The sequence below is a fragment of the Nicotiana tabacum genome, chromosome 6 (genome assembly GCF_000715075.1).
Source record: "Nicotiana tabacum cultivar K326 chromosome 6, ASM71507v2, whole genome shotgun sequence".
In the NCBI taxonomy this organism is placed as follows: domain Eukaryota; kingdom Viridiplantae; phylum Streptophyta; class Magnoliopsida; order Solanales; family Solanaceae; genus Nicotiana; species Nicotiana tabacum.
In genome coordinates, this window is record NC_134085.1 from 58072514 (window position 1) to 58091717 (window position 19204).

The following is a 19204-nucleotide window of genomic DNA, read 5'->3' on the forward strand; positions in this document are numbered from 1 at the left end:
CACGCCCCGTCATTGTGTGACCTGCAGCACTCTGTTTGTTTGTTTGTTTGTTTGTTTGTTTGTTTGTTCTTTTTCTCCTTTTTAAGTTATAGATCAGGAGAAGCACGCAATCATAATTAACTTGTATTAACCGTTAGAAATTTGTATTCCTGCTTCTTGCACAAGAAATAGTTATAATTGTTTTAGGGAAGACAATTTGTAATATACAACATACAATTACACAAACAGGAATTTTACCTCAAATCTGGAATCTCAAGACTGTATGTGTCAAACTGAGAACATGGACAAACAAATATATAAGAGAAGAAAATTGCTCGTGTAGATTAGAAGATGAAAACAAAAAAGATCTATAACTAGTGAAATTGAACGCGCTTCGCGCGATTATTGAAAGGATCACTAAATCTAATTATGACTTTAGTCGAAATAGAATATGTTAAGTTTTTTGTATATAGAGATATGAAATTTAGTTATTTTCATGAGATAACAAATACTATAATTATTTTCGTTAGAATTAGAGCATAAATAATTGCAACTTTTATTATAGTACTTTTCAAACAGAAACTTATATAACGGGTGTTTACTTGGTTTTTAATACACTATTTTCTTATTTAAATTGTATTTTGGATACATAAATATAGGAGTATTTGATTTCATTTAATTTCATCAGATAGTGAGACTTCAGCTTTCCTAAAATTCTCTTCTCAAATTAAAGAAAAACTAAAAAAAAATGTAAAGAAAAGAAACAATAAATAAATAAATTAAATAAGTGCCAATCCAAGTTGCGATGTTCATCAATTGAGTTGCATTTTCGTTATGTAATTTTCCCCCATCATTTATTATTTTTCAAATACTTTCTTTCAGGTTCTTTTTCTTCACTTCTTTTTTTATCCTTAATCTTCCTCTCAAGTTTTAATTCTATAAATAATCTCATATTCCATAAAAGTCAGCTGCATTACTTCTCTTTCCTCTATTATTTTTTCTTTCCTACCTTTTTTCTCCCTATGTCATTTTTCTCCACTAAACTCTATTTTTTCTCCTCTTTCCTGTTGTTGCTTAGCAAAATTTCTTAATATTGATCGTGAAATTAGATACAAATTATTCAAGTTTTTAAAAGTAAAATTTACATATTTTAAAATTACATCAAAAAAATATTATAAGTCATAATAATTTATAATTCAAAATACTTATAAAATATCTAAGAAGAATATAGTCAAAAGATCAACCTTGTAGACTTCCTAAATAGTAATGTTCTCACATAAAATGAATCATGGCGTAGAATTTTAGGAAAATACATAGGAAACAATAAATATATCAGTAACACAACTTAAAAGTAATGCAAGTATCAATGCTACTACGAAACCAATTTAAAGTTTGTGTAGAAAAATTGATCAAATACGCTTGCTATATGAAGAAGCAAAAGTTTTAGGGGCTAGCGGTGCATATACACATTAACTATGACGCTATTAAAATTGTCCGAATTTGTTGATGAACAGAGAATCTAAACAACAAAAAATAATACGAAGGACAAAAAAGGCATCTTTCACATGTAATAAAAGAAGACAAACTCATATTGAGAAATGACAAATTTATCATCCGAATTAGAGATAATGCAAGGACTTAATCAGCCAACCCAATATCTTCAAACTGCAGAGGCTTGGGTAGCATTTTAGATTGTGTGCAACAACTCGAAAGAACATGAAGAGCGATGGAGAAGAGAAAACAAAATGAACTTGAAGATTGATGGTGGTTTTTCAATTCTCCATTAGTATATACAATAACTAATAATAATTAATATAGTGATTTATATGCAATAAATTTATACGGGAGTTAATTACTTTGTGTAAAGACCATAAATAAGGGAATGGGAACGAACCATAACATTTATTCTTACAATAAAATAATAAAAAAGTAGAGAAAAAGGCAAAAAAGGAGAAAAAAGATAAATCCAATATCCTTGGCCTAAAAGAAGTGACACATCATCTTACATAAGTGTAATGTTTATGTGTTTCTCCAATCTTTACAAAAATATATTTCTCCAAATTAGAACCTAGAGTAATAAAAAACTTATAAATTTCCTGTACTACCACATTCTTTTGCAACACAATAGAAGAAATTCTTCGATTAACCCAAAGAGATGTACAATGAGCCTCTTAATGTTGTGTTGACTCCATTCATCTTCAGCTTCATAAGAAAAAAGTTAGTCCATAAAGTAGTTGAATAGTATTTCTTTCAGCAAATAGACATTTTTAAGCTAAATGACGAACATACATATTGACTACATAAACCGATTCATCAAACTTTAATTTCTATGTAGTTTAGAACCCACTTGATTCCAAACTAAAGATCATAGAAGGAATACAAATAAAATAAAATGATTACAAGAGGGAACTTTGTTCTTATCAACAATTTTACTACACTAAAAAAAAAGGCATATATGCATATTCAGGAACAGTCTTGCAAACCCAATAAACTAATTTCGCCATATAAGTAAATAAATGAACAAAATCCGAAAAGGAAAAAATAAAACGAAAGACAGTCAAGCAAAATATAAAGGCAGAACACAAGTAAAAAGAGATACACTGTATACATTAAATAGAGGATAGTGACAAAATTCTCTAAATTTTCCAAAATTATAGCATCCCAAAATACTACGACATGCAGTAAAACAAAAATCTAAGAATATGTCATAAATAATGTAATGCCGGAAATTTTGAAAAAACCTGTAAAGTTAGTTAGGAACTGAGGATAAAAGAATACAAACCTGGCCAAAAAAATCATTGCCTGGAAGTTGTGTTTTATGACAGGAAGGGAGTCTATATTTGTAGATAAGTCTCTATTCACTATAGGAGATTGTAGTAGTTCTTTTTTCTCCATAAATATGAAACTGAAAGGTTACAACTTGCAAAGGTAGCAACCATTATTGGATTATTATGTAGAGACAGATGAAGCCATGGAAATTTATTTAATTGAGGAAAACCAATAGGTGAGAAGTTCTTTGTAACTGATGTATGCTATTCATTGAGAAATAATGATGTGATGTAATAAATGAGATTAACAAAGGCATCAGTTTCATATTCCTTTCAATGATAATAGGTAAAATATAATATGTCTACCTGGATAAGAGAATTTGGATTTAAAAAAACCAAAAAAAGGAGAAAAAAGATAAACCACTTCCTTGAGCAATAAGATGTGTCACATCATATTTTCTATTCCTAGCTTTATATATAGATATTGATGAACCAACCAAAATATAAAAGTAACAGTATGGAATAATTATTATATATATATATATATATATATATATATATATATATATATATATATATATATATATATATATAGAGAGAGAGAGAGAGAGAGAGAGAGAGAGAGAGAGAGAGAGAGAGAGGCATGGAGTTGAAAACAAATAAGAATAATTAGAAACATCCCATTATAATTACCCGTGTTAAAAAGAACTTGTACAACAGAGGGTGAAGGGGCATTCCGAAAATTGAACTCGGGACCTCTCGCACCCTAAGCGAGAATCACACCACTAGACCAAATGGCCACAGTTGACTAGATATGCATTTGACCATTTTCATCAAAAATTCACAGCAAAAAATTGGCAGACTCACTCATTGGACACATTGCTTTCATCTAACAATACATTGACAAGTACTGGATACTAATTTACTGGAGGTAATCCATGAGTATGACTATATTTTGTTAACATATCCTAATAACGAAGTACTATGGCAAGAAACTTTTGCCAACGTAGTAACGGTTCCTACCTACGGCAGCTTGGTCACCCCAGCAGCCTTAAAAAACTGGCAGTAGCATTTTAAAGGCCAAGACCCAACTCCTAAATTTCCTCCTTGGCCTCATTTGTTTACAACTAATCGTTTAGCTCTTAGTCATTTAGTAAATTTTTAAGTTTGAATCTTAATTATTAATTTTCAATCGTTAAGTATTTTTTTATAACCAATTAATAAGTTTGAATAGATTTGAATAATTAAAATCTATAATTTTAACGAAAAAGGACCAAAAATACCCCTCTACTATCCGAAATTGAGGGCATCTATCCTCCGTTAAAACTTGTGAAAATCTCACTTTATACCTATTAAGCCCAAACTATTTACCTTTTAATACCCATGCCCAAACTATTTACCCTGCCTACCCAGTCGGCCCAATTTATTTACTCGGCCCCAATATTTCACGCGGCCCAATCTACCCATCTCTCCTTATCTTCGATCCATCCCACCTATTTTACCCGGCACAAGCTTCCCACGCTTTTCTTCGTTCTTTAACAGTTAACAAGTAGACTAGAGTACAGTTTCCAAATCTCTATAGCCAACCGATGAGAACGCAAAATTCACCCACATTCGAGTTTTTAATTTTTTTTTCCGATTCCGTTCTATCTCTTCGTCTAGTACCTATTTTTGGGTGACATTTTTGCTTTGGGTGAAATTTTTGCTTCTGAAAGTACATTTTAGTGAAAGTGGGTTTTCAAAATCATAGGATTTTTGTGTTTTCCTTTGTACTTTTGTGAATCAATGTCTATGGGTTGTTGTTTTCTCTATGGGTCGGAAGCATTGTGCGCATAGATGGTGGCGCCGTGGACAATATCATTCTTCAACACAAGTAGCTGCTGAATTCGTTACCTCAGCCATGGTTGTTCCTAGTTTTTCCTTATTTCCTGATTCTCAGTCTCTATTTAGTCGTAACCCTAGTAGTAATCATGTTGAAAACACAACTGAAAATGTAGAATTAGAGGGTGGAAAAGGCAACAATATTAATGCTTCGTCAGTCGATGAAACTCCCTACCTGTCATTACCCGACACAAATTCCGAACCAGTTATAGGAGGTGTTCCTGTGACTGATAAGGGAAAAGGTAAAGTTGTTGAGGATTCTGAGTTAGGGGAAGCCGACGTGAATCCGTGCCTAAAACAGAGACTCAACCAGTAGATGTTGATTGTAGCGATGACTCTCAGTTAAAGAAGAAAAAAATTGGTATCGCACCCAAGAAGGTAATTTTCTTACAATTATGATCTTTGAGATTTTTAATGTATAGTACATTGTTATTTTTTGATTTCCTGTTATGCTTTTGTATTATATTATAGTTATAGTCAGTTGTGTTAACTTTAAGTGAATTCTATTTCTTCAAGTTCATTCTGTACATTTAAGAGAACTGTTGTAAATTTATTACAATTTTCATTTATCTATTTATTCCAGCTATCCGTTTCATCAATGTTCAGTGCGACGTAATAGTGTTTATAGCTGTCAAAATCCATCACTAGATGATTAACTAAGAGAAAATCAAGTACCAGCGAATTTTGAGTTTTTGGGTGAAGTTCATTTGAGCTGTTCTATGTGTATGTTTCTGTGATATTAGCAAAATTTAGGCCTATCATTCTGCTTAGAAGCAGTAAAAGATATCATTTTGTATACATTGTGTTTGAGCGTGAAGGAATTGAGTGATCTTTTCTAGTATATTGTACAGACCAGTTAATTTTCAATAATGAGCTTGTTAATTTTGGATGGCATATTTGTCTTTGCTATTAGTTTCTCAATGTTTTTGAATCAATATAGACAGATTAAATTAATGTTCTGCTTGAGGTTTAAAAAGGGTCACTAATTCAATAGCTGTTGTAGTCAACCATATTTATTGAAGCCAGAGCTGCTCTGTGTGATTTCTGATTTTCAGCTTTGCATTAGATGGTTTTGTACATGATTTAGTATTTAGCCAGTTGACAGTGGTGGAGAGAAGCATGGAAGGAATGGGACCGTGTAAGTTAGGAGTGCAGAATGAGCTTTTCTTTATAGGTGGCATTGTGTGGATGGGGTCAATGGGTGAGAAACACTGGTATTGTAGCATAAGTTCCTTGTCGAATATTAGCTATCTTGTAGTGCAATTTGATGTGAGTTTATGCTATTCTTTTACTTCCTTAATAATCTCAAGAATATGCAAGATGAAAAGTATTTTGCTACTATCCTCTAAAATATGTATTTGATAGAATAGTTTCCGGATACTGTAGATTTAATAGCTAAGTTTCTTTTGGCTTTCCCTCCCTAGTAATATTGAATATGCATCTTCAAATGAAACAACTTAAAGTAAGTTTATGCATTGATGGTCACTTAGTATTGCTGCAAATTGTTCTCACACTATTTTCCTTTTATTTCCTTATAAGTAAAATTTGTAGTTGCCAGAAATTAGTCAGTAGAATTGTATACCCTGCTGGTATAGTTATATGTCGTGTTGGTATCGTATGGTAGTTGTAATATTTTTAGTTGGTTTAGTTGCATTTTAAGTGAATTCTATTTCTGAAATTATTTTATATAAACATGTTTTGCAGTGTTGGGATTTCCTTGTGCCTATGGACTTAGATTATAAACCAAAGGTTGATTGGGATACCAACTGCCATATTATTCATCAATTGAAAGCGAATTTATCAAAGAGGCAACTTCGACTGTTTAAGAAAACATGCTTTGGCTATTTTTTTGATCTGCCACCAGTTATTGTGCAGATTCGGGTTATGCACTATTTGCTTATTAGAGAAGTACATCATGAGGTGAAAAATGAGATACAGTTTGTAGTGAATGATTCTAGGTTGCGCTTTGGCTTGGGTGAATTTGCACTTGTTACTGGGTTAAAATGTAAGGGTGATACAAGTATAGAGATCATAGCAGAGAATAGGTTGATTTCAAAATATTTTGGGACTGCATCCGTGACATTGGCCCAACTAGCAAACTATTTTAAGAAGAAGAAATGGGAAACAGATGATGATGCGTTGAAGATAGCAGTTCTTTATTTTGTGAACAACTTCTTACTTTCTCAACTCAAAACAAAGGTTATATGAATGTTGCCCAAGTTTGGATGGTCACTTTGCTGATCATCTTGGAAACAAACTTCCACGAATTTTGAATTGGGTAGTCATGGGTCAAATACCGAATGAGCGAGTTGTTTGCAAATGTGTAGCTTGCAACGCGAGCAGGTAATTTTCTCATAGTTTTATTGCCTCTCTTAATGTTTTGGTACAGTAGTTTAGTCACAGTTGTAGCAATATCCCAGTTCAGTGATATACTCTGTTGGTATACATGTATACTATATTGGTATCATGTATACTATATCCCAGTTCAGTGATATACTCTGTTGGTATACATGTATACTATATTGGTATCATATGGTAATAGGGATCTTTTATCTTTCCATACTTTGTTATCATTTCTATTTCTAACTAGTGTGCTTAATAATTGCAGCTAAAAACATCATCCCAACTGATGATGAGAAGCAACTATTTGATGTGCGTGGTCTAAACTTTGAAATTGAAGTTGAGTGCACTGACAGTCAGCCCGATAGCTTTCAGGTTTTTGGCACTCAATTACCAAAGACACAAAGTATACATGAAAGTACTGGAGGTGATTCCCAACCTACCAATGTTGAGGTAATGAAGGAGTTACAAGCTTTGAAGCTTTTTGTAGATACCAAGTTTGAGGAGGTGCTTGCAGCTATTGGTAGGCAGCCAATGAAACCAGAGGGAAATTCAGCGGTATTGATCTTTTATATAATATAATGCTATAGTATATTGTTCAAAAATGCAATATATGCTTATAGGATACTATTCCATTCTTTACTTTTAGTGCACATAGTATTCTTGTAATATACATAATACTAAAATTATTAGTTTCTCATTTTCAGCATAAGCAACAGGATAATGATCCTGACTTTCGTGAGATGCATAATGATTATGACCAGTTTGAAAGTGGCCACGTTGGGAATGATCCTGTAGTTTTTGGAGATAGCACGCCCAAAGCGCCTTCTAGTATGTAAATCACAGATTTGATTGATTTTTTTTTTGCTGTTGTTTTTGAAAATAGTACTCTTGCTTATACTTTTATATGTTTAGTATCTGGTTTTGGTGGGGTTGGTCAAGATGGAGGTGCCACTGGTGTCAATGTGAAGAACGTCACAACAAGTGAATGGTGTAGTTAATGATGATTTTGGCTTAGATTCTAACTTTAAACTGTCTGCATCTGCAATTGATCAAATCACCGCCATTACACAACAAGCAACATATAAGCAGTCATCTCATAATGTTAAAAAGTCGGGTCCTGCTCCGCTGCTATCGGGAATCCCTGTACAGACACGAGCAGATGTTGTTATTGAGTCTAATACTGCTCCACAGGGTACGATGTTGATGTTACTAATTCTGTAGTTAGTATGTAAATGATAAGTTCTTGATAGTTTTTAAATTTTTATTTAAGTAGTGATGCTGATAATGCTTTTATGTGTTCTGCATGTCGGGTTGATGGTGTTGGTCAAGTGGATGTTGGTGGCAGTAATGTGAATTTACCTTCTGGTAATGTCTTCTATATATAACTTTTCATTCTTTTTTTCTAAATTTCTTAACTTTGTATATTTATTTATTCACTAGCATTTTCTAATTTAAGCTTCATGTCGACACGGGGGTGATCTTCACTTGGATTCTGATTTTGAATATACTGATTCTCAACTTGATCTAATTACTGCCATTACACAGGGAGGGAGACGTAATGTAAATCAATATGGAAATGAACTGACAACTCGTGCTATAAATAAGTCTAAACCTGATCAGTCGGTATCAAGAAGTATTGTCCAGATACAAACAGACATTGAAACTACTCCTGCAGTTTTCGCACGGAGAAGGCGCCCCACAGCTGTAAAACAGTCGCCGTATAGGAATGACTGGCAATCTGGTATTAGTGCAGTTGGGGGATCCTCGAAGGTTATCAAAGGAAGATTTCCATTTGTAAATGACATTTCAGAGATTATTGATTTTAAGCTTACGACTGCATTCTCAAACTTTGTTGAAGAAAACATGCAATTGGGAGAGTGCGTATTCGTTTCCATGTACTTTTGTTTTCATTTTTTCTTAATGTTTGTTGTTATATTTCTTATCCATATCTTCTTTTATATGAAATAGGGAAGTGTATTTACCTGGTGATCAAAAGCTAGAGCCTTGTTTTGACTTTGAAGTTGAACAGATTGATGATAAGACGTTTTTCCATACCTTAAACTATTCTGGCAGGCTGCTCTCTAGTTCAGTATGTGTACTGCTTTTTTATTTTTCTTGTTGTAGTAGTTCATTCATATTGTTAGTGGTAGTCATGTTTTCTTCCTCTCTTTTTGCAGCACTTGAATATTATATTCTACTATCTTAGGAAGAAGGCGAAATATGGAATTAATATGCCAATCAAAGTCACAACTACAGATACTCTTTTTAATAATATCATTCAAAGGGTTTTCACAGAATTTGTAAAAGGTGGGAAACAAGATCATTTGATTGATAGATCAGACGATATCATGGAGTACATGAAAGGATTTAGGATGCATTGCAACACTCCATGGCACCAGGTTGATCATGTCATTTTTCCAATTAATTTGGCAGAAATTTGGCATTGGATATTGGGGTGTGTGTCATTCCACAAGAGATGTTTTTACGTATATGACTCGCTACGTAGTCAAAAGCACAAAAAAGCTATTCAAAAAGTGGCAGAGGCTTATGTTGTGTTGATCCCCCTATTTCTAGTTAGTATTGAATTTTATAACCAAAGAAGTAACATTGTAGTAGAAAATGGTCTGCACATGGGAAAGAAGTTGACTGATCCTTTTGAGATTGAACTGATTACAAATCTGCCAACACAGCAAAATTCGTAAGAATAGTTACTTTTTTTTACTTTGTTTTCCTCATTCATATTAACATTTTCACTTCTAATTGATTTTTATAGTCTATTCATTTGTTTTATTTCAGAGATTGTGGAGTATATGTTGCTTGCTTTGCTGAGTATATTATTGAAGATCTTCCAATCCCTGTTGCCAATTTTGATGTGGATGGTCTTCGAGCTAGGTTTGGTATACTGTTGTGGCACTATGGGAGGAACAAGCAGTTGCATGGCGAATCAAGTGAATCTGAGGCTCCAGTAGCACCTAAAAAGACTCGTGGAAAGAAACGCAAGAAGTAGTATAGGTCTCTTTTTGGTTTTAGTTAATCGTATCATGAAAATTTTGCAGGATTTTATTAGTTTTTAGTGAAGTATGGTATTATTAGTAGTAAATGACCTTCTGCTGATTCAAGACTGTAGGAAACTTGTGCCTTTATAAAATATTTCCAGCTGCTAATGTTTCTTTTGTCATATTTAATTATTCTGGTTCAGAATATATGGTATAGATTTCTTCAAGTACATGGGGGTTATCAGTTTAGTTATGTCTCTTGATGCTGAAAATTTGCTGATTTTGTTTCTGATTTCAGCTTGTTTTATTAGGCTTTTCTTAGGCTTCTTCCATAAAGTTGTTGGTTTATTAGGATGCCGAGGTCCATTCCTTTGCCATAGGGTAAGGTTTAATGGATTCTGCAAGTGAAAATTAGGGGCAGATGAAGCGAACACTTCCAACAACATACAAAGTAGTTGTGAGAGAAGTTAAATGATCTGCTTTCGAATGTGATGATGGTCTAAGCTTTAATGTTCATCTGTAGTTTTATCATAGATGGTGTATTAGTGTAGTAGAACTATATACCAATCAGGTATACTGATATACCATTTGGGTATCACGTTGTATTTGACTCACCTTTCTTCCTTCGGCAACTAGATGTAAGTACTGACATGAGTTCCAAAGCGTGCGCATTTTGGGTATCACGGTGTATCTGGTGCACCATTTGTATTTCTGCGCATATTTTGTTTTAGCCATATTAGTGCAATACCATTATATACCAGCGAGGTATACAAATATAACATTTGGGTATCACCTTGTATTAATGTACCTGATGATGTACAATAACTGCCTGTAAATGGCTTCCAATTTGTTATACTTCAATACAGACATGAGCTGCAAAGCGTGCCCATTTTGTTAATAAAGTATGTACAAATGTTGCATTTGCAGCACCACTTCTATTTCTGCACATATTTTGATACTAATAAGATATACAGATATACCAATAAGGTATACAGATATACCACTTGGGTATCACATATATATTTTAGCATCTTTTTTCCTGCAGCAACTAGAATGCATCCCACTTTATATACTAAAATAGAAAATAAATAGATTCTTATTGAAAATACAAGTAGCCATATAAATTTGTTGCCAAAAAGTAATTTCTCAAAGAATCATCATACCAAATATATGTCTAGTGCAAGAAATGTATTTTATTTTTTTGCAATTCAAATGCTATGGTTCTACAATATATGAGTTCTATAAAAACATTGAAGCATTATATCAATCTCTCTTTGGAATATTTCGGCATGTTCTCCGGTTGTGTCCTTTTCTCCCGCATAGTGCACATGTAACTGTATTTCCTTCCCAGCCTCCTATGCCTCTCTTCTTTTTAGGTCTTCCTAGTTTGATTTTTCCTTTTGGTGGCAGTACCACCTGCGAAGAGACATCTTCTGGAATTTGCCACGTTGTTTCATCAGGCAATGAATTTACTGGTATCTCATATGTTTTCAGCAAGTAGTCTATGTTGTAGTAATCCGAGCAATACTTGTATGAATCCATATGGAATTTTTGTATAACTGCCATTGCATGTGGACATGGAATATCCTCTAGCTGAAACCTCCCACAAGTGCAGTTTCTTTCATGTAGGCGCACCACATTTCTTGTTTGGCCATCAATTACTAAATGTAAGAATTCAGTTGATGGCAACACCTAGTATAATTTAATTAAGAAAAGTCATTAGCTATATGAAGTAATAATATTTCTTAAATAACAATATTAAGTTGTTTAGTGAAATCACTAAGGTAAAAAAGTAAAATACAGTACATGCAGTGTTTTTATGATTTTGAAAATGCATACCGTCATCGTTTGTGATAAGATAGTATTATCTGTCAATATTTGTTCATACTTTGCACCAATCTTCATAAATGATTCCACTGAATCCTTCCGATTGGTGTAATTTCATTTTTGAATCAATGTTGTCATAAAGTCAAGCAAATTCACAACTGGGAGGTCTCTTGCGTGCTTGTTTGCTGCATTTACTGATTCCGCAATATTCGATGTCATGGTCATGGTTCTATTTGCCTTGGAATGCGCCCGGGACCATTTATCATATCCAATATCCATCAGGTATGTTTTCACTCTACTATCAATAGCTTCTAACTCTGCCATATGCTTGTTGAATTCTTCAACAATGTATGCTCTTGCTAACGCAAAATATACTTCTTTGATTTGTTTTTGGCTCTTCCTGAAGTTTGTCTTTATGTTGTTCCACAGATGGAACATACATGCACAATGAGGGACTTCTGGATAGACAATTGAAGTTGCTTTCCTTATAGCATCATGCATGTCTGATACAATGCACATTCCCTCTCTTTGTCCATAGGTTTCTCTGAATTGCACGAAGAACCATTCCTATGATGCATCATTTTCTGAATCAACAATTGCATATGCAAAGGGTAGAATTTGTCCTGTAAACCCAAAGAACAAACTATCAATTACAACACACTATATTAATTTAGCATTTCATATAGTAGTATAGTCATAGGTAGGTGCAGGTGTGTAGCAAAACAACTATATACGTTGTTGGTATACTTGTATACCATACTAGTATCATATAATATTTGCAAATATTTTTTGTTTCTTTAACTGAATGTAATTGGATTGTACACAAAATATTAATTTAGTATTTCATATAGTAGTATAGTCATAGGTACGTGCAGGTGTGTAGCAAAACAACTATATACTCTGTTGGTATACTTGTATACCATACTGGTATCATATAATATTTGAAAATATTTTTTGTTTCTTTAACTGAATGTAATTGGATTGTACACAAAATATTAATTTAGCATTTCATATAGTAGTATAGTCATAGGTAGGTGCAGGTGTGTAGCAAAATAACTATATACTTTGTTGGTATACTTGTATATCATACTGGTATCATATAATATTTGAAAATGTTTTTTGTTTCTTTAACTGAATGTAATTAGATTGTACACAAAATATTAATTTAGCATTTCATATAGTAGTATAGTCATAGGTAGGTTCAGGTGGGTAGCAAAGTAACTATATACTCTGTTGGTATACTTGTATACCATACTGGTATCATATAATATTTGAAAATGTTTTTTGTTTCTTTAACTGAATGTAATTGGATTGTACACAAAATATTAATTTAGCATTTCATATAGTAGTATAGTTATAGGTACGCGCAGGTGTGTAGCAAAACAACTATATACTCTGTTGGTATACTTGTATACCATACTGGTATCATATAATATTTGAAAATATTTTTTGTTTCTTTAACTGAATGTAATTGGATTGTATTCTTACCCTTTGCGTCTTGCGTGGAAGTCGTGAGTATGGTCCCTCTATATGTTGACTTTAAAAAACTTCCATCAACTACAACTGTTGGCCTACAATAGACCCATCCTCTAATCAATGCATATATAGCTATGAATGCATACAAGAAGCTCCCATCTCCTTTAGTGTGTAGTCGTGTCACTAATCCTGGGTTAGCGTACTCTAACATATAAAGATATGTTGGCATTTTCTTGTATGATTCACTTGGTGATCGTCTCAATAATTGCATTGCTTTTTCTTTTGATCTCCATGCTTACATGTAGCTTAAGTCCATACCATATGCTTTTTGGATGTCTCTCTGGATATCTGTTGGTGTATATATGATTTTCGGGTCAACAAGTTTATCTTGTACCACAGCTGCAATAAAAGCTGAGACAACTTGCTTTTGTGAACAAAATCTCTTATCAGTTAAACAACTGTGGACAGAATTGAAATCCGTCACTTTGAAAAGATTTGATGCTCGCAGGCTTGATGCTTTAAGTCTCCAAGTGCATCTTTCATCCACGCATTCAAGGATATACCTATTTATAATACAAATACAGTTATGTATTATATTTTATTGATAAAAAACACACACAAAAATCCGTACAATTATATACTCACATGGTATACTCTGTTGGTATACTTATATACTGTATCAGTATCATATTTTGCTGATAAAAAATATAGACAAAGCAGCACAATTCTATACTCACATAGTATACTGATTTAGCATACATATATACTATATTGGTATTATGTTTTACTGATAATAACAAAGACAAACCAATACAGTTATATACTCGCATAGTATACTGATATAGCATACTTATATACTATACCAGTATCACTGACAAAAAATACAGACAAACCAATACAATTTCATACTCGCATAGTATACTGATTTAGCATACTTATATACTATATAGGTATCACATAGTTTTTTACTTGAAAACATGCAGACGGACCTTCTTGGGCATGATTTATGAACCCGATATTGACATTTTTCTCTAACAGCATACTGTTTCATAACGAGAGCCAGCAGGTTCTTGTCTTCATAAATTTGTCCTTTTTCAACATTTTGATGAAATTGATCAGTTATGATGTTTGCATCATCAAGTTCTAAAATGGCGTCATCTCCTTCTTGCACATCAAACGTAGTAATCATATCAGTGCTTTCAAATTGTGCAATTTCTAATGAAATTGGAGCAACATCGAAACTGGAGGTGCTTGCAGTTATAGTGTTTTTAGCAAACGACACACACAGGGGAAGTGTTGTCATCCCTGCACTTGATTTTTTCAATTCCATGTAAACACTAACACTCATATCGCTGCAAATTGTAATTGGTGGATATCCTTGAGCAATAGCATACTGAATAACTATTGTTTTACTGTCCTTTTGCAGTTGCTTTGCAATTTCTTTGAGAAGTTGTTCAAATTTCCAAGAGGTCTTTATTAGAATTGCATCAACATGAAAATTTATGAAATTATTGTTATCATCCCATTCTCCACTATGCTGCAGCAGAATTGGAATATTTTCCATGATTCTGAAGTTATAATCACTTTTATGTCTTGAATCTCAACAATTGAATCTCAACAATGCAAATTTCAACAGTGTTCGAAATTTCAACAGTATATAGCTGCAATAGATTTTTCGAAATCAAACCTCTAGATCTCCAGATCTCCAAACCTAGATTAGAATTTTCAGCTAAAATTCAGAAGTTTAGCTCCGAAATCAAAATCAAAACAACTGCGAAATCAAAATCTGAAAACAACAGCGAAATCAAAATCCGAAAAGAAGATGCGAATCAACATCTTCGATCTATTTTTTCACACTTAGTGATCTTCAAATTAGGGAATGTCGGTGGAAATCTCAATTTTGTGCGCTGATTTTCTGAAATTTTGAGCAGTTTTTGCGTTTTTACAGGTAGGGCATTAAGCGTGGGGTAGTTATTTTGATATTCCCGTTTATTTATTAAATGGGTAGGAGATTGTAATTATTTAGTGGGTAGAATTCTTTAATGAGTATGGCTGGATAAATAGTTTCACTTTTGTTCACTTTTGTAGGTACTCCTGTCTTTTCCCCAAAAAATTCCCTAAAAAATGAGTTAATGTATAAGGTCATTCAAGTTCCAAAGATTCATAAATTACCTTACAGAAAATAATTTAGGGATACGTTAGAGGTAATTATATTATTAATTAATAAGATTTGACTATTTGACTTTTAAATTAATATTTTAAATTACTTTTTAACATGACCATTATAATTTAAGCTAACCCGAACCAACACAATTCTTTTAACCACAATCAGTCCTCATGTTTATCTCATAACTCTCAGAATATTGTACGATTTCTCTAGGCTACTCGTTCTAGGGCTTCGTTTGTGAGGGCTTTGCGGTCGAAAGTGGAACATAAATCAAGTTTTTGGTAGTGAAATCTGAAAAATCAAGGTATGCTATTAATCAATGTTATAATTTTTTATTGTGGAGTTAGGGTTTGTTAGCCCTTTTCTGTTTAAAGAAATATTTTCTTTTTGGTGTTGCTGTAAGAGGAAATGATTTAAATCTTGGTTTTATACCTAAAGTTTAGTTTTTTTATGTCTTTATTGGTATATTTTATGGTCCCGATAGCAAGTTTCTTGTCTTTTAGTTGTTGTTGTGTAGTTATTGATGTGGTCCATCTTTTGTCCCTTTTTTCTGTTCCTTTGCATGTGAAAGCTATTGAAGATGATTGAGAAAGTTGACCTGATTTTTCACTATGGGGTAATTGGGTAATTCACCTGAACTTCTACGTATATAATTAGAATTTGTTGCATGTTTTGTTTGGTTATGAATCTGGTGATGTTCGATTTACTATTGTTTGTGATGAGTTTACAAAGAACTTAGGGTTTACAAAAATCAAACAACTTTTAGTAACTGGACCTTCTGGAAGATATTACTTGGTAACAAATAATGATGGTATGAGGATCTTGCAGAGTTTAGAGTTATAAATTTCTTTGCTGTAGATGATTTAGATTTGAGGATTTTTGCTCAAAATATCAAATACCACACTGAAACATACATTGTAAATGTCGATGTAGCTTCTAACCAAGAAAGTAACATAAGTGATTGTGAGTCTAATGATTCAATTTCATCTGATTATAATTCTGAAGTACTTGAGACTTTTGGGCCAAGAAAGAAGGAAGGATATGAGCTATAAATTGGAGAACTATAAGGAATTATAGAAGGGTCAAACATTTAAGGATATAACTGAGGTCAGAAATGTGATAAACTTCTATGTAATAGCTAATCGTAAAGGCTTGATGGTAAAAAAAGGTGATACTACTAGGGCCAGATATAAGTGCCAAGATGAATGCCACTTTATCTGTTTCATATCAAAAGATGGCAGGAGTGGCACCTTTAGAATCAAAACCTTAAATTCTAATCACACTTGTGGCTCTGTGTTTAAAACCCTAATGGCAGGTGCCAAAATATTAGCACATATATTTAAGAGTAGGGTTCAATATAATCCTCAATACAAGGTAAAAGATATGAGAGGGGAGTTGGAGACTAGTTATAACCTAAATGTGTCTAAGACCATGGTGAAAAGAGCTAAGAGGTTTGCTCTTGAGAAGCTTGAAGATAGTTTCTTTGATGACTACAAGAAACTTGAAGCATATGGCATTGAAATTAGAAATTCTAATCCGGGAAGTGATGTAGATATCAACATATCAAATGATGCTCTTGAACAAGGCAAAAGGAAGTTCTTGAGGATGTGCATTTTTTCAAAAGCAATAAAGGATGGCTGAAAAAGTGGTTTGAGACCACTAATTGGTTTAGATTGTACTTTTCAGAAGAGAAGATATAAAAGCAGTTGTTAGTAGCTATAGGGAAAGACTCTATGAATTTTTCCCCATAGCATGGGAAATGGTAGACAAAGAAACAAGCAGAACTTGGAGTTGGTTTTTGGAGCTTTTGAAGCATTCCTTGGATCTTAAAGATGGAGATGGAGGGACATTCATTTCTGACATGGAAAAAGTAAGTAATTTTAATTTTTTTTACTTTCAGTTGTTTTTCTGTCAATTTCAATTTTTTCATAACTGTTGCTTTATGAATTTACAGGGATTAATTGATGCCAAGAACGATGTGGTTCCTGAAGCTAGGAACAGATTTTGTGCAAGACATATTGAAGTAAATTGGTATAAAAAATGGAAGAGTAGACAGGTAAACAAGCTTATATTGTGGTGTGCATGGGCCACAATCCACATATGAAGAAGACTTCAAGGATAAATTGAGAAAATTGGGTGATAATAATGAAGAAGCTGCTAAAGACTTGCTGAAATATTCACCTCAAACTTGGTGTAAAGCTTATTTTGACACTTAGTAAATGTCATGGTTGACAATAATTTCACCGAATCATTTAATGCATGAATTTTGGAGGCAAGATGGAGGAGATAAGGTTGAAGGTTATGAAGATGTTGGTTGATAATGAAGCCAAAGCTAGGAGTTGGAATGGACAATTCAATCCAACTTGAATAAAGCTATACAATTCTTACAGAGAAATAGCTCATGGTTGCCATATACACTTCAATGGTGAATTTGGCTATGAAATCAGTGAGGGAGATGATAGACACACATTTAATCTTAAGACAAAAGATGCACCTGTAGGTTTTGGGACTTATCTAGGATCCCATGCCCCCATGCTATCAAGGCTTTGCAGTATGATAAGGTATATTGTCTTGAGTTGAAACCTTTTTTGTTACTGATGCAATTGTTTAATTTTTAATGTATTTTATTTTGCTTTTCTTGTATCTAAGGTTGATCCAGTAACACAAATACAAGGATACCATAGTAAAGAGGCATGCCTGATGACCTACAAGAGCAAAATACAGTCTGTTAGGGAGGTTAAATTCTGGAAGATCAATCCTGCACAAGCTATGGAGCCACCAGAAGTTATGAAAACTATAGGCATACCCAAAGTTAAGAGGAATTGAGTACCAGATGAAGCAGGAAAAAAGAAGGGTGAATGGAGTGTTTATAGGAAGGGAGCTATCATGCACTACAGAAAATATGGTGAAGCTGACCATAATGCAAGGGCTTGTTATAATGTAAGCATTTATTTTCTAATCATTCCTTTTTTATTTTGAGACTCAACTAAATTATTGTCTGTTTTCTTTTGATGATAGGACACTACTCATAGAGAAGGTTCAAGCTCGAGGTAAAGGAAAAGTTATGGACAAACATTAACTTCAACTGTACTAGTTTCAGGTGGCACACATGAAAAAGAAGAAGAAGAAGCAGAATTTCAAACTGAAGTTGGGACACAATCGTCAGTTTATCCAGCTGAATCTGGAACACAACAATTAGTTTATTCAACTCAAGCTGTAACACAACAATCGCAGCCTTATGGTCCTGAAGTTGGTACTGACGAAGACCCACCACTTAGGCCAAAGATTATTTCTGAGACAATGGCAAGACTGAAAGAGAAAATGACAAAGGCAAAGCCACCAACTAGGTCAATAAGAATTGCATTTACTGAAGATACTAATGGGGTGGCAATATCATCGGACTTGCTTTATTCACCAACTAAGACTACTTGGAAAGGTAAGGCAGCAATGACACTCAAACAACTATAGGATGAAGGAAGAAAGAAGAACTTTAAGATGATAGACATAAATGGAAAAAGGAGTGCCAACTGATGAATAAATTAATGAGGAGGGATTTGAAGATTAGTTTATGCAATGGACATAAAGGGAGGCTATTGATTTTAATTTATTTCTGAGCTTGCCCCCCCTCCCCCCTCATGTGCTGTTATGAAGTTGAGACTACTATTGCTTAGCAATTGCTTCTGTAATCAGCTCACAACTTATGAAACAGTTGTTGATCTAAGATTCCAGATACCAAATAACACTACTCTATATCGCTGTTCAATGTC

The 19204-nt window shown here is 33.4% G+C and overlaps 1 protein-coding gene and 1 long non-coding RNA gene across 5 annotated transcripts; one reads left to right on the forward strand and one right to left on the reverse strand.

The window, feature by feature from the left end:
• Positions 1–10647: 10647 nt before the first annotated feature.
• On the reverse strand, positions 10648–11812 carry LOC142181836 (uncharacterized). Its single transcript, XM_075255417.1, has 4 exons — positions 11807–11812; positions 11384–11659; positions 10776–10840; positions 10648–10678 (listed from the first exon to the last, which is right to left on the reverse strand). The coding sequence occupies exons 1-4, from the start codon at positions 11810–11812 to the stop codon at positions 10648–10650; spliced, it is 378 nt and encodes a 125-aa protein (XP_075111518.1).
• Positions 11813–15577: 3765 nt separating this feature from the next.
• On the forward strand, positions 15578–19204 carry LOC107765231 (uncharacterized). 4 transcript variants are annotated; one of them, XR_001643386.2, is made up of 5 exons: positions 15578–15741; positions 16009–17307; positions 17392–17998; positions 18087–18377; positions 18456–19204. It is a non-coding gene; the product is annotated as an uncharacterized LOC107765231 (long non-coding RNA). The 4 variants fall into 4 exon arrangements; XR_001643387.2 differs by having other exon boundaries at positions 15583–15741; positions 17124–17307; XR_012710375.1 differs by having other exon boundaries at positions 15586–15741; positions 16990–17307.

Bases quoted from the DNA above. Each gene is read 5' to 3' on its own strand.
- LOC142181836 (XM_075255417.1), bottom strand. The intron at 10,841-11,383 runs GTGGTACTGCCA...CACGCTTTGCAG, and splicing joins CAGAAGATGTCTCTTCGCAG to CTCATGTCTGTATTGAAGTA. The intron at 10,679-10,775 runs GTACATTAATAC...AAATATGCGCAG, and splicing joins CAGTTATTGTACATCATCAG to AAATACAAATGGTGCACCAG.